This window comes from Strix aluco, chromosome 2 (assembly GCF_031877795.1).
Source record: "Strix aluco isolate bStrAlu1 chromosome 2, bStrAlu1.hap1, whole genome shotgun sequence".
In the NCBI taxonomy this organism is placed as follows: Eukaryota; Metazoa; Chordata; class Aves; order Strigiformes; family Strigidae; genus Strix; species Strix aluco.
This window is the reverse complement of record NC_133932.1, coordinates 19,974,978-19,990,390: the sequence shown is the minus strand read 5'-3', so window position 1 is coordinate 19,990,390 and position 15,413 is coordinate 19,974,978. Positions and strand designations below refer to the sequence as shown.

Here is a 15,413-nt window from a genome sequence, read left to right as displayed (position 1 = left end):
AGGCAGGAAATTGAAGTGATCAAACCTGTTGTGCTGTAGAATTTTTTATTTTCAGCACCGCATATAGGCCTAATGCGAACAATGAGCTCTCCCAGGGAGGTGAGCTCCCAAATGGGGGATATCACTAAGGGCAGAGAGAACACCCAGCTTGAAGAGGACAGGATCCTGAGGGAACAAGCTGTGAACAGAAGGAATGTGACTGGAATTACTGGCTGAGTAATGCAGATACATCCATCCCTCCCTTAGCTACCAACTGCTATCACAGAGGGCACGGCTTCATGCTCCATTGGCTGTAGATCAGGTTTAAGTCATTTGGTCTCGCTCTACTCCCACCTTGTCCCCTAGAGCCTGAATTAATACAGCTGTGCTGAGTAACTGTTCACATGGCTGTGCCCTAAGTCAGATCCATAGGAGGATCCACATTTTTTAAATGACAGACTTCAGAGAGTTTGTTTTAAACTGCATTAGTCCGGTCTAGACTGAGCCTCACAGGCAGCAGGGTCCATACCGCCGAGAGGCCTGGTGTCAGAGGAGAACACAGGCCAAAAAAAGGCAATAAATAACCTGGCCAGTATTGCTGTTAGCTCCCAAGAAACACATCATTTAAGATGTTTGTTACTTTTCTCCCTTTTTTTCTTCTGTTTCCAGGGAGGACTAGACCTGGAAAAGCCTGGCACATTGCCTTTATTGTTTCTGCATTCCCCCAACCCCATCGGGAAGACCCCCATTGCCACAATACCATGGCAACTACTCTTCATTTCTGTGGTGCCCTTGCTGCACATACTGCTACCAAAATATGTATTTATTCTGAATGGTAGTTCTCCCCCTTAAACTGGCTGACATGTCTCTGGCCCCGGAGTTGGAATTACCAGCCTATCATGTACGTTTGTGGAAGGAGCAAAGCAAGGCAAGGAACGGAATGGTTACATCTACACAGTAAAAGGTGCCGGGGCAGAGAAGCCAAGTAGTCTTAGCCCAGGTCAACTCCTTGGCACTCTCTTGCTCTAACGCTGCTTCTGTTTATTTTTCAAACTGGACACATGGAGAACCTGCCGACGGGCACGATCTGCACCCAGTGAGTCTTCACACCGATCCTGCTTCTAGGCAGCACACGCCCCGGTGCTGTCGCTCTGTTCACTTTTGCCATGACAAGCTGGGGCACTTCATGCTCTCTCTGTTCAGTCATTACAAACTCCCTAGTTCAAAGCCCACAGCATACAATTAATATATGGTTCCCTTACCTGAGGGCAGGGGGAGAGCTAAGAAACAACATCTGAGGACATTTTCTGTCCTACACCTTTCATATTCTGTCTTAGTCAAGCATATAGGTACAGGAAGAATGTGCAGTGGGCCATTTTAGGACCAGCCTCCTTCCAGGAAAGGCAACCAAAAGTGCTGTGAGGTCTTGCCTGTAACTCTGCTGCATGATTTCTCAGAGATCTGGCTTTCATGTTCCAAAAATGCCAGGTTGCCACCTAACTAAACATGGCCGAGCCCACGTGTTGGTTTTGGTGCACCTGTGCCCTCGTCTCCTAGACATGTAGCTCTTGCAGGGTACCCTGGAGGTCAGCCTTGTCAACTGGTGGTTCTTCAGGAGCAATGAGAGTACTGAATGTGGACTGTTGCAAACAATTTTACTCCAGAATAGAATATCTAGTACGTTTTGCAGAGCAGATGATCAGGGACTGAGCACCCAGGCTCACCCTGGGGCTGTTACACACTGGTGTAGACATAACCCCAGGGTACTAATCAGCTGAGTGAGATGATCGATATTCATGCAGCATGTCCGCGTTGCCACTTGACGTGTTGAAGCACACCAGCATGTTCCCCTTCACTTTGCTCCTGTGCTTGAATTCAGTGCTTATCTGCAGGCAGCTGTTTCCCTCTTCTCCTCCAGGCTCTCACTACCAGCTGCTTCACAAACACCAGTGTCCTCCCTCATTAGCTTAAACAGTTCATCTAGTATTTTGACCATGGATTCTTTCTGGTTTTCCCATTAATCAGAACAAGTTTAATCATCAAATCAGTGTAATTGAGGTGCTCAAACAGGAAATCAGTTAAGCTTAGCTGCAAGGGCTGCTTCTTAATCGATTTGCGTGCAAGTAAAGTTGAGCTTTTCACAGAAGTGCATGGATCTCGGGTCTCCCCAGCAATACCTGAGATGCTACCCACACTCTTCCTTTCAAAGATCTTTGCAGTCATGCAAAACTGTGTTACTGCTCTTCAAACACATTTTGAAATGTGTTCTCTGCATGCTGCACATGCTCGAGTGTTGAACTTTTAAAATTCATTTGAAATCCTCTAAAACCCCTTGTTGTTGGGAGCTCTGTAACTCCAGACTCATTGCTATGATGAGGGAAGTTGGGACACTTAGGAATTGTTCCAGCTACAGTGCGGCATCTTTGCTTAATTAAGAAGTGTCTCTCATCAGGATGACAGGCTGCCCATGGAGACCTCTTGATTACAGAGCTCTGCTGCACTAACTCTCCTTTTACAACTATTCACAAGAACCAGCCTAAGTTGCATCTTACTGAAACTGGGGAGTGAAATTTTCCACTCAGGCACCATACTGGCCTGAACAGAAGGCAGCCTCAGATCTCTCTTCTCAGAAGTGAAGATGAAAATTACTATATATAAATATATATTTCTATTTAAAAAAAACCCAAACAAAGAAACCACATTTCACTCCTCCGTTACTACTTAAAACATATCTCAGGCTCCAAGTCTGCTACCCACACGAGTTCTGTCACTCTGGTGGTCAGGTGAAGGCCTATTTGTGCGTGGGACCCTGTGCTCTCCTCTTGGTCTTGGCAGCTCAGCTCAGCAAAGATGCAGGTTCCAGGTTGCATCAGTCATTCTGGCTGCCACAGGAGCACTATGCAGTCTCTGTAAATTGGCTGCACTGGGATGCGTGCAGACTGTGGTTCTGTTGAGTAGTTTTACTTGCTCAGAAATCCTGAGTGCTTGACTATGCTGATAGTTTCAGCTCAAGGTGCTGGGGCTCCAAGTTCTAAAGAAAAATGTTCCTGCAGGTACCAGGCCCACACATCCTTTCTGCACACACTTAGTATAGTAGCCAAGTCCACGCATAAAGATTTGTAGGACTTGCATTTTAGGCAGGTGTTCCTCAAACTTTAACCGTGCAGGCCTACCCTTTGAAGTCTAAGATTGCCAAAAACTTGAAAGAGAAATCCAGGAAGAACTTATGTAGCTGAGGCAGTCTTCATCTTCGTAACATCACCCCTCTTGCAGAATCTTACTGATCTGAAGATGAAGGAGGTTCCCCATGCCCTTGGGGGGGATGCTGTCAGCAGCAGAGCTGCTCCCCAAGGGGGGCCTACAGCCAGCAGCAGCAAGCCATGCTGGGCTATGCCCTCCCCAACAGGGCACAGTCCCACAGCACCAGCAGCCCCTGGGCAGTTCTCCTTTGCCTGACCTGCTTTAACCCATACTTACCGCTACATCCTCCTGGCAGAGGTCCATCTGCATGGACCACAAGTGTCTTTTCTGTGATTGATATAAATTTAGTGATGAGAAACAGATGCAGATGTCCTTTGGTAGGACATGGCAGTGTATCTGTAAGAGGTAAAGCTTTTAGGTTTTTATGTTACAGTCTTACCTGATCTCCACCTTACTGGATGTTAAAAGTCCTTGCCAAAACTTGCAACTCCAAGGTAAGCAGGACTGAGGCCTGTAGAAACACACACTCTGGCTTTGCCAGGAAGCAGGGAACTTTAAGAGACTAAATAAATTAATCATTTAGCAGGCTCTTGAGTGTCAAATACATCCAGTTGGAGCTCAAACTCTCACTCCCCTGGAGTACCTATTCAGAGACAAGTGTGATGACTAATCTGTTGCCTAAAGAGATGTGATAACTGGGGCATGAAAATCACCAACACCTGCTCTAGAGGGGCTGATTGAAACGAGCTTGAGGTATAACCAGAAAGGATTTCTATCCCACAGTGAGGACTAACTGAAAGCACTACACCTCCTATAGCAAGTAGTCCTGTGCCACTTCAGGCAATTTTTTTCAGGTCCATTTCTCTAATTGGGAAGTGGCCCTGAATCACAAACCTGTATCTACAGCCAAGAGCTCTGGACCAACTGGGTCTGGATACAGAAGAGCCAACTGGGGTAACCAGAAGTTACTGTGGGAGCTGCAGGGGCACCTCTGGCTTCTACCTTGCTCACATAAGCATTTCCCCAGCCAGAAGCAACTTCCCACGGAGCTGGGTGACCTCTCAGTATTTCTGTTGTCTGTCTTCCTCACCCCCACTGGTCTTCAAGGTAGGGGCACCTTTCCTTCTTCTTGCGGGTCTTCGCTGTGGGGAGGGTCGTTAAGGGAAAGAGGAGGAATAAAGAGGACCAAAGAAACAGCATCTTCACACATGGGGGGAAAAAGTAAAAACGATTAATGACAATTTTCAGAAGCAAGCGTTAAGCTTAGAGATCTTTAATGCTACAGACTCTGTCCGATGAGCCTTTCCCCGGCCCTGCGAATCCCACCCCACCCTTACCGTGCGGGGCGCCCTCCCCACAGGCCACCCCCCACCTGTGGCCGGCGAGGGGACGATTAAAATCGAAGGGGGCGGCACGACTGAGTCTGCGGGTCCTCTGGGCCAGGTGGGAGCTGAACCGACTCCCTCCACCCCTCTCCCCAGCGCAGAAGGGAGTGGGGGGGGGGGGTATTGTTTCGGGTTCCTTGGGGGGCTTCCCCTCATTGCTCTCAGTGCTGTGCACCAAGCTGAGGGGCCTGGTGGGTCTCTGAGGAGAGAGCTTGCTTACGGGGTGGTTTTGGCCCAGCGGCCACGGCTGTTTGACTTACTAGGGTATGAATGTGAGGATTGTTGTAACGCTTGCGCCTGGATCCGTGTTTGCCAAAGGTATTATACAGCTGGGGTGTTAGTGCAGAGCCAGAAAATTCAAGTGGAGTTGTGATGCAGCCCGGTGTTTGGGAGAGGAGTCCAGAGAGAGGGACTGAGTTCGCTGGGGCTTGACCAGCATTGCCCTAGGAAACAGGTGGCCCCGGGTTGCTTCCCCTTCCACAGGGAGGGAACTGAAGAGCCAAGGGATGACGCACCTTACACAGGGCGATACAGAGCAGAGCTGGGAGCTTCGTGCACCTCTCCTGCACCTGACCGCTGATAACGCCTAGCAGATACAGACCTAACCATATAAATGCTGTTCAGATTACATCTGCAAACGGTCTGAGAGTCCACATCCACTATTTATAACATGGAGACAGGATCTGAATGAAGGTGCTTGTTTATGAGAGATGGAAAACATCCAACCAGAGTACTGCAGACATAAGGACAAAGGGGTCAAACTGCCAAAAGGAAAGAACATGTTTGTGGGAAAAAGATAGTTTCCCAATAAAATCCACAGGGGAAAAGTTTTTAGGTGTGCAAAACATGCAAGAGTTTATCCTTTCTGTGAAGTAATGTGGCTCCATGGGGTACTTCCAGGGATTTCTTGTATGAAAGGATGCTGAGCAGAATGTGCTCGTATGGGTTATCCTGTGAGCTAGCTATGAAATTTATGACAGGGGTCTGCTGCTCCACTGGAAAATGTTTGGTTTATTGTCCATTAATCAAAAAAGGGTTGAAAAGCACTACTGTAAACTGCTAATTTCTTAGCAAAAAGTGGGCAAATTGTTTGCCTGCAGGATAATAAAAAGGCAGATTGGCAGTAGCTTTTCCTGCTTTTATTCTCCATGGTGACAACTCAAAAGCAACAACTTTGAAACTGCAAGCATGGCAAATGTATAATGCTTGGTAACGGGGGATGAGGATGTGTGCCAAAAAGCTGTAAAAGTGTTGTATTTTCATTATTCAGAGTATTGTTATGGCCTTCTTCACCCCCACCCCCCCACACACACGTTGAAAATAAGTTCATTGCAGGAGAGAAGGACAATCGAAGTACAGTAAGAACAGCCAAGTACAGCAAGGAAAGCCACTCACTCGCTGCATAATGGGTGGGAAATGGCTGTTGTAGGCAAGAACAGCAGCAGGAAAAAAAAAAAAAACCATCTCATTGGTAAACAGCAAGAGGACTATACCACTGGGCAGGGGCTTTCAACAGAGCCCCTGAAAAGTCAGCAACAGCAGGCGCCTGGCTCCCAGCCCAGAGTGTCCGGACTGTGTAGTTTGTACAAACGAACTAACGATGAGTCTGTTAGGATGCACGACAGGGACAGCGCTGGTGCTCTGCAGACTGTCTGCCTGAGGCAGGGATGCACAAGAGGCTCCTTTCACCTCTAAGTTCATTTTGGTGCTTGGGGCACAGAGGGCATCTTGTTCTCAGAGCACTAGTAGAGGCTTTGCAGAAAAAAATATATTTTTCTCTATAAAGTGAGCAGGTGTGGTAGACAGCCACCACCAGGCATTAGAGATTGAAACCCTGCCATTTCCTTGAACTGAATTTTGCTTTTAAAATCAGCCTGTCAACTTTTACTTCATACTTTTAAACGCAAATGCAACTAATAGCATCTTGGAATTCCATTTGCTTTCTCTGAGTCATGAAATGCTGCTTCTCTCTGCCCCTGCTCTCACCAAGGACAATGAAAACTGAATGCATTTGCTTCTGTTGTTTGCACTTCAGAGCTCTGACTGTAGCTGCCCTGGGGTTGAAAACAATACTTGTGCCTTTTGAAATTATGTTCAGCTTTAATTTTTAAAACGTTTCCAGTAACGTCCCTGCTTGGGCTCGAGAGAGTATCTGGAGGGCTTGGGGTTTTGTTTTGTGTATTCTGTAATTTTTGCTTTTGTAGGGGGTAAAAATATCTTTTTACAAAGTGTCACTCACTCTACATCTAAATTGACTGGAACCCCAAGGTGCAACGCTGAAGGTTAACTGGGAATAGCCAAGGAAAGCAGAGGGGTCAAGCATGACAAAGAATGACAGGCAGAAAGGGAGAGGAGGGGAAGGTCTTTCCTGGCAAAGGGCCCCGTGCAGGCGGGGATGAATGTCAGAAAAGCAATTATAAAGGTCATAAGAGAATTCAGATGGGAATCATGGCAGATTCATTCCTTTAGAATTAGCTAACTTTATTCTTAAGATTTTTCTGTTACTAATGCTGGTAATCCAGCTGGCATTTTTAAGATCATATCAAAATGATAGCCGTCCCGCCACATTACATAATGGATCTCTTTTCTGATCTTCAAGGCAACAGGAAAGGGGCTTTAGGAGCCCCAAGTGGCAACGAGGGTGGTTTCACTGTTACAGCTGTTGTAGCAAGCCCCTGTGGCCAGTATAGCCTGATGGAGATGCTGTACCACAGATTTCCAGAGTCACAGGGTCAGACCTGCAGCACCTGGCTTACGCCAAAGGTCTCTGCTCCTGAAGCCAGTCAAGAAATGAGCTAAAGCCCCTTTAGCTTCTGTTTCCACATGTTCCAAACCCCATACTTAGTGACATAGAAATCATGTGGGTCCTCACCCACATCTTTGTGTGAAAGCTCCCTGTTCCCTGGAGAAAAAGGAAGATGGCTCTAAGCAGTTTCTCAGCAAAACGATCATTAAAATTATTTTCAGAATAGCCCAGGCAGGATAAACACTGAGGTGTTTATGTACCTGTTGCAGTTTGTGGCAAGGTTTGACTTCTAAAATGTTTTGCAGTTGCTCCTTCTCAGGGATCTGTGTTTGTACAGCCCAGGGGTTGTCCTGCAACTCTTCAGAGAAGCAGCTTTGGAAGGGACCTTGGTTCAAAAGAGACCTGGTCCTCTTCGAGTATATGGAGAGTTAGCAGTTACTTTGCTCAAGACAACCTGGAACTGTCGGAGCAGGCTGGCAACTTGACCAAGCAAAGCTCTTTGTGCAATGTCAGATCACGCTGTTATCAGGGGAAGCTGGTCACAGCCCAGTGGTGGCATCCATGGGTGGTTCTCTCCTGAGACTCCCTGGAAAAAATGCTGCGAGAACGCCCCTTCTCTCCTCCCTGCAAAAGGCCAGTTCCATTTTACAATGCCCAATACTTGCTTTGCTACTCTCTCCCACAAACTTCTCTGGCCAGTTTTAGGTAACTCTGGAGAGGATTAGCATGTAAACGTCTCTGGGGATTGCGAAACCCTTTGTCTTCTCTGATATTGCCCACCTAGAGGGGGCTTGTTGGAAAAGGTCAGAAAGGCAGCATAACTGCTGATCCATGGGCAGCAGGTCCCCAGAGGCACAAGCCAGAATGAAATCCACAATTTGGTGAGCTACGGCGGGGCCCAGAGCAGGAGCTGGGACCCCCCGGGGAAACCTGGCACACACAGCTGCCAATGTGGGCTGCAGGGAAGGCGAGGTGGGCCTGGGCCAGGCTGCTGATGGGATGCTTACAGTGCCGGTGCCCTGTGTTACACGCCAGCACAAAGACCGGAGTAATTCTGGCTGGCTGGCTGGCTCTCTCAGGTGATATATGTTGGAGCTTCTCAAAATTTTTAAGTATTCATAGTGCTAGTTTTGTTGATTTTCCATTTCAGTGGAAATGGAGTGGTCTGAGGATATTCACACTGAAGCCACCCAGCAGAATTTTTACAATGTACTTTAAAGGACTCATGGGGTTGTTGAGAAGTCATTACCACTCGTATTTATTTTCCCATTCCATTATGTCAAAACTTTTTTCAGTAGCCCAGATCACATTTTTGACAGCAAAGCCAACAGCCAAATTTACCGCTGATGCTTCATCCTGCTGTTGCTCTAAGGGTGGGGTTTTTTTTTCCACAGGATTCACTCATCATTTCAGTTGTCTTCTTCACAAGTCACTGTTGTGATGCTTCATTTTAAGGCCACAAAATCATCCATGTCCTTGACATGACCCAGACATCCATATCCTGTATGAAAAGGTTTTTAATTTTATGCCAGTGATAAAAATTTATCACTGGAAAATTTGTAATTTGAGACCCTGTGATACCCAGGCTTGTTATTTTCCAGTGCCAGCATTCTGCAGGTGTTCTGAAAGATGGTGCAGACACAAACCATTACTCCTTTTCTGAAACAAGAGGCTCCTCTCAGCCTCTCCGTCAGCCTCTGGCCCCCTGCCCTCCTCTGCTGCAAGAGGGAGGGGTCGTTAGGGTTGTGTAGCTATAGAGATGGAAGCCTGGCTCTACAGCACCCCCCACTTTTTGATTTGGTCCTTTTGGAGTTGTTGCAGACACATTTCTAATGGGAAGAATTAAGATGGCCTGAGGACAGACACTACCAGTAACTGAAAATTCCTTCAGATTTTTACAGGGAGATATGAAAGCTAAAATTTTAGAGCAAGGTGGAGCCAACTGATAGGTGCTGCCCAGATCTGACTTCAGGGAATTGAGCCCTGCTCTTTTTTTGAGGGTGAAATTTTTATCATCTGGTAAAACTCAAGTCATAAAATCTTCAATACTCTTCCAGGTACTTGGATTCAAAAGAAATGTTGGTCAGTTCTTATGAACAGTTGTTTCTACAATTAAAATAGCTTTACAATTGAAATAGTTTTCTTAAAGAGAAACAGCTTGCAACTACTTATTTATAAGCTAAATAGATACATAAATGGCAACTTCTTACACATAGTGTACAAATGCCCCAAAGTACCAGCATCGAGCAAACAAAACGGATTCAAATAAATGAGGGGAACGCTTGTATTTTTTATACACACAACTCATTCCTGAGGGCTTGATCAAATAAACTACAGTGACTGAGATAAGGGACAGACATAACTGAAATAAGGAGATTGTGATGCTCTGGCTTTTGGTATGATTTAAAAGATACAGGTATTCAGAGACTGTTAAATCACTGGTTTAGCCCCTTTCTGACATAGTCATTGTTGCAGATGCACTTTCAAATTTCCACGTAAAATGTTTCCTGGGTCTGCTGGATGTCTCATGGAAAAGACAGCAGGCTTGAAATTCATGGCATCGGGGCCCCCAAGGTTTTCAGACTAACAAAACATCAACATTTCTTGCTGCTAGTATCATCATATGTCAGGGATGAAATGTTTAATTTCAAATAGCATGTAGTGTAGCTCTGTAGCCTTCTCAAGGCCATGGAGACCTCAGATGGCAACCACTTGCCTACCTCTTGTTAACTGTGCTGCAGTTTTCCTAGGAAGATACATTAAAGATGAGAAAAGATGAAAATACTTAAAATTTAGTCTCTCCAGCCATAATACAAGTGCATGTAGTTGGCATGTAGCTGGCAAAGTAGTTGCTAAGCCACTCTCCCTGTTTGAAGAGTCGCAGTGGTCAGGCAGTTGGGCCCCCAGTGACTGATAAAAGGGAAACATCACATCCATTTTTTAAAAGTGTAAAAAGGACACCCCTAGGAACTACTGACCAGTCAGCCTCACCTCCGTGCCCAGCAAGATGATGGAACAGATCCTTCTGGAAGCTCTGTCAAGGCACATGGATGTCAGGGGGGCGATCAGAGACAGCCAGCAGGGCTCCACAAAGGGCAAAGCGTGCCTATCTAGAGGCCTTCTGCAATGGAGTGACTGTGTTGGTGGAGAAGGGGAAAAGCAACTGATGTCATCTGCCTTGACTTCTGCAAGGCCTTTGACACAGTCGCACACAACACCCTTGTCACTAAGTTGGGGAGATACGGGTTTGACGGCTGGGCTATTCGATGGATAAGGAATCGGCTGGATGGCTGCATCCAAAGAGTTGCAGTCAGTGGCTCAGGGTCCAAATGGAGACGAGTAAAAGTGATGTCCCTCGAGGGTCTGTATCAAGACTGGTACTGTTCAATATGTTCATTAATGGCACAGGCAGTGGGACTGAGTGCACCCTCAGCAAGGTTGTGGGCACCACCAAGCTGAGTGGTGCCGTTGATTTGCTGGAGGGCAGGGATGCCATCCAGAGGGACCCTGACAGGCTTGAGGAGCAGGCCCATGTGAACCTCAGGAGGTTCAACAAGGCCAAGTGCAAGGTCCTGCACCTGGATTGGGGCAATCCCCAGTATCAGTACAGGTTGGGGGATGAAACACCTCCCCTGTGAGGAAAGGCTGAGAGAGCTGGGGTTGTTCAGTCTGGAGAAGAGAAGGCTCCTGGGAGACCTTACTGCGGCCTTTCCAATACTTAGAGGGGGGCTTATAGGAAAGATGGAGAGAGACTTTTTACCAGGGGTAATGGTTTTAAACTAAAAGAGGAAAAATTTAAATTAGATACAAGAAAGAAATTTTTTCTGATGAGGGTGGTGAGACACTGGCACAGGTTGCCCAGAGAAGCTGTGGCTGCCCCCTCCCTGGCAGTGTTCAAGGCCAGGTTGGACGGGGCTTTAAGCAACCTGGTCTAGTGGAAGGTGTCCCTACCTGTGGCAGGGGGGTTGGAACTAGGTGATCCTTAAGGTCCCTTCCAGCCCAAACCACTCTCATTCTGTGATTGTATGCCCCTACAGGCTAATCCTTCTCTGACCAAGAAGACCCAGGACTGGCATTTCCAAAACTACAGTCATCGCTGGAGGAGCATGGGAGCAGAAGCAAGCCATCCCTTCAACAATTCCCCTTCTAGCATGAAAACTGCACTGTCATGGCATCTATGGAGATTATTCATCCTCTCCCCTGACCATTCCTGGTGAACTGATCTGGCAAAGAGTAATACAAAAATGGATCTATCATCTTTATGGAGAACCGCACTGATGTTAATAAATCTCGTGTTCAGAACAGTATTGCCAGAGTGAGCACCTGAGGCTAGACAGCTCCCCGCATTTCCAGAGTAACAACAGAGACGGCACTTCAGAGGCTGACAGTGTCCATAACACAAGAGGGCACTAAGTTGTTTCTAGACATAATAAGGATCAAGACACTGGACCTTAAAATGTTCCCATCATCTTCCTTCACATTATGATTATCACAGCTAAAAACTAAAGAAATGACTGCATTATACCCTATGAAAACCAGAATGTCAGGCTTCCAAATGGTGTGAAGCACTCACTTCTAAATTCAGCTGTTCCTGAGACAACAGCCACTAAAACCATGTCACAACTGAGGTGAATAAAATGGTTGTAAGTGTAAAAGGTGTCCATCCACGGTGTTCATTCTTTTCTCACTGCTGTTAGGGCTCTCTCCAGTGTCTGGGAACAATGACCAGGAAGGATTAACACCAGTACCACAGAATGAAGATCTGCAGCTGCTCTCTAAGACTTTCCCCTTTTTGCTTCTTTGAAACAAAAAGGTCACTCACTATGCAGAGATGGCTGGTGGTGCTGGGAGCAGAGCGCCAGCAAGGCTAGAGCACTGCTTATGAGATGGCAGAGTAGATATTCCTACGTGAAGCTCTACATGGTCATAAGCTCAGCTGCAAGGAAATGCAACTGTATCAAAACAAATCACAGTTGGGGATGGGGGAAAAACACATCATGCTCTCATCACGATAGAAGCTACTTTGATCCACTTTCAAAACAATACATCAATCTCACCTGTAACTCTCATCACACAATGAACAGAACTAAATATATAGAAAAACCAGCCCATAATTGTCTCTTTCTCTCTGTTCAGCCCTTGCCAAAGTAACACCTCATCAGTCCTCTTCTATAGTGTCTTAAAGGATGTAGATTTTCTTTCACGATTTAGGGCCCGATCAGCTGGAGGCAGACAGCAGCTATAAGAACAAGGCCTCCTCCCAGCATAGGGATGATACAGAAAAGGCTCAAACTATAAGCATGGAGACAATTTTGATCCAAACAGAAAACTGAGGAGACAGAGAGAGCAGGAGGAATGCACACAAGCCTCTCTCTGCACATGAGACAGGGCAAGAGGCACAAAGGCAGCCTCACATGTAGTCCAGGGCTGCAGGGACAGTAGGGACGTGGCTGCCTTCCAGCACAGAATGGACGGCACTGGAAAACAGGGTGCCAAAGGCAGCCCTGGCCTCGTTTTCCTGGCAGCCTCCCAGAGCCTCTTGAGATTGAGTGCTGTTCACGGGAGTCTGTCTCTTACAAAAGCCTCTGCTCCCCCAATGAAACAAACAACGGAAACAGAGTCCATGGCTGATGGCTGCGAAGGTTCACAGAGGCTTGTCTTGCTTGTTGCTCTGTATCTTTTTGACTGCAAGTCACCTCATGGTATCCAGCCCATCAACATGGCATGTCCACAACAACTTCAAACCACAAGGGACATCCTCGTTGGAAAATCGTTCTGAGAAGAAAGAGAGAAGATTAAGGTCAACAGGAAAGCACCCACGGAACAGACAGATGGACATAGCTTTGACAGAGACATAACCGAACAGCAACAGCTTTGTCTACTCACACCCCTTTCCTCTCTCACACATGTCACTTAAGCTCAGACCTAACAGCCAAGCTGCTCTAGTGACAGTCTCTCTCACGGAGCCGACTTCAGCCAGCTCCTCTTCCCCAGCAGCCATGAACTCATCAGTCCTCACAAGCCCGGACTGTGGCAGGATGTTCTGCACTTGCTGGTACCCAGTGTGAGGAATGCCTTTGGCATCCATGGCCCCTACACATGCCCGTGGGCACGTGCCCATAGCAGTCTGCCATCCCACCCCTTTCAGAAAGAGGAGGTCTCTTACACCATACCTTGCTACCAGCCCTGTCCCAGCCCAGAACAGAGCCTCTCAACCCTGACTTCAGAAAGATCAAGGCCAAAGCAATGCGCTGTGATTTCTGTAAGCCTGGGTAAGTTCCCTTCCCTACCAGGATCCTCCTAAACCCTACGTAAACTCCCACTTCCTTGGATCACCAGGTCACAGATGCCAAAAACATCCCTCACCTCCCCAGTCCCAGGCCCATCTGGCTCTCCCCCCATCATGAAGTCCTGTGTAGGAGCTGTTTCCTTTTCTGACCTCCTACACCCACAGTGACTCCTCTGATCTGGGGTTCCCCACACTCGGACTCCAGGCTCTACCCTCCTGGAGAGCCCCCTTGCCCGTAAACTCTGGTTTGTAACCCCTGCCTGGTGGCTCCCCACTCAGCCTATTTGGATCAGGAGCACCAGACATGGCCTCACTGTTTTCTTGGGGTCCTTTTTCCTCTTCTTGTCAGAGGCGTTGAGGTAGGCCTGCTCCCTGGCCCTGTACGAAGGGCCTCGGCTCAGCTCCCTCTCGCTGTAGGGGGGCAGGGTGTCCTCCCCTTCCTCCTGCTGAGGCGGTGGTGGCGGCTGCTGCGGCTGCTGCTGCGACTTCTCGGCTTTGTAGGTAGAGGGTGGTGACCAGGCATAGTATGTTCCCCCTCCTCTCTGGCTGGGCTGCGAGCTCAGCTTTGACGGGGTTTCACAAGGGTCACTACTCTCATCGTAGCTCCGGGATTTCCTCTCCAAGACGCTGCTGAGGTAGGAGTGATCGTATTTCTGGCTCCCTCCGGGCGTCCGGCTCACCAGCCTGGGCAGGTGCTTCTCCTCATGGGCTCGTCTCCGGGGTGGGCTGTACGACCAGCCCCGATCCGAGTCCGTCAGCGGCTCTCGGTTCCCTCTGCTACGCTTGGTGTAGTACTCCTCCATGGAGCTGTCCTGGTGGGGCAGCCCGCCGCTGCGGCCGCCATGCGACTCTGACCGCTCGAAACGCCGAGTTTCCTGGCTGTCGGCCCGCCGGGTCCGCTGGCTGTAGGACTCTGCAAAGGCTGCCAGCTCGTCCATAGAGACAGCCGGCACTCCCACAGAGAAACTCTTACGGGACAGCATCTCAGACTTGGATCTCTGCTGGCTGGAGGAGGGAAGAGGTAGTGTTAGAGGGCAGGATTCACCTGTACTCATCCCCTCGGCTGCCTTCACAGACAGTGGAGGGAAACAGGCACTCCTGGGGCATGACTCATCTGTTTTCATCATCTTCTGTAAGAAGAGATGTATCACATCCTCGAAATATCTGCTTCTCACAGCTTAGTGTGGATAGCTTGGCCTCTACATGTCTAACATTACCACAGAGTATTATTAATTAACCCCAGCGTGCACCTCCCTCGTCCTCCAGTATGCAGGGCTGGACTTGCTTCTCCTTGGCCCCAGAGCCTGGAGGTGCTTTTCTTGCTGGGAAAACCCAAGAGCCTGGCTACAGAAGCTCACAGCAGGGCAATTCTGAAGCAGGTTTAAAGACAGAGAGCTGGCACAACAGCCCAGTACTGAGGGAAGGAAATCCCTGCCACTGCCTTCAGGAGACTGGGCTGCTGGTATGTGAGGGAAAGCCGCAGTATCTCTCTTCTAGGCACCAGAGTGCCAGTCCTTTAGGCCTGGAGTACAGGTCTCGCTGCACCAAAGCACCAGGGTGCGACTCCTAATCAAATGCTAATCAACCCTAATCAACCAGGACTGGGAAGTGCTGGAGAGATCAGGTACAAATCTCAGGAGAGCACTTGGAGAAGGGTGGCTTGGCTTCCTACTGATCTCAGTTTTACATCCCACCTGGAACAGGGCTGGTACCTAGCTTTGCCCAGCTGGGGCAGGCTTGTGGGAATCAGATTCATTCCAACCTGAGCTAATAACATCTCCAGATTTCATGTTTTTCTCTAACCTCTCTGTCC

General features: G+C 48.1%; 1 protein-coding gene across 7 annotated transcripts in view; it reads right to left on the bottom strand.

The window, feature by feature from the left end:
• Positions 1-8,551: 8,551 nt before the first annotated feature.
• The window catches only part of ILDR2 (immunoglobulin like domain containing receptor 2), a 43,024-nt gene continuing 36,162 nt past the window's right edge, over positions 8,552-15,413 (bottom strand). For all 7 annotated transcript variants that reach the window (XM_074812803.1, XM_074812862.1, XM_074812810.1 and 4 more), the window contains 2 exons: positions 13,915-14,605; positions 8,552-13,086 (listed from right to left, as the gene is read on the bottom strand). In XM_074812803.1, the coding sequence (XP_074668904.1) occupies positions 13,051-13,086; positions 13,915-14,605 (727 nt within the window). In that variant the 3' untranslated portion in view covers positions 8,552-13,050. The remainder of the gene's footprint in view (positions 13,087-13,914; positions 14,606-15,413) is intronic.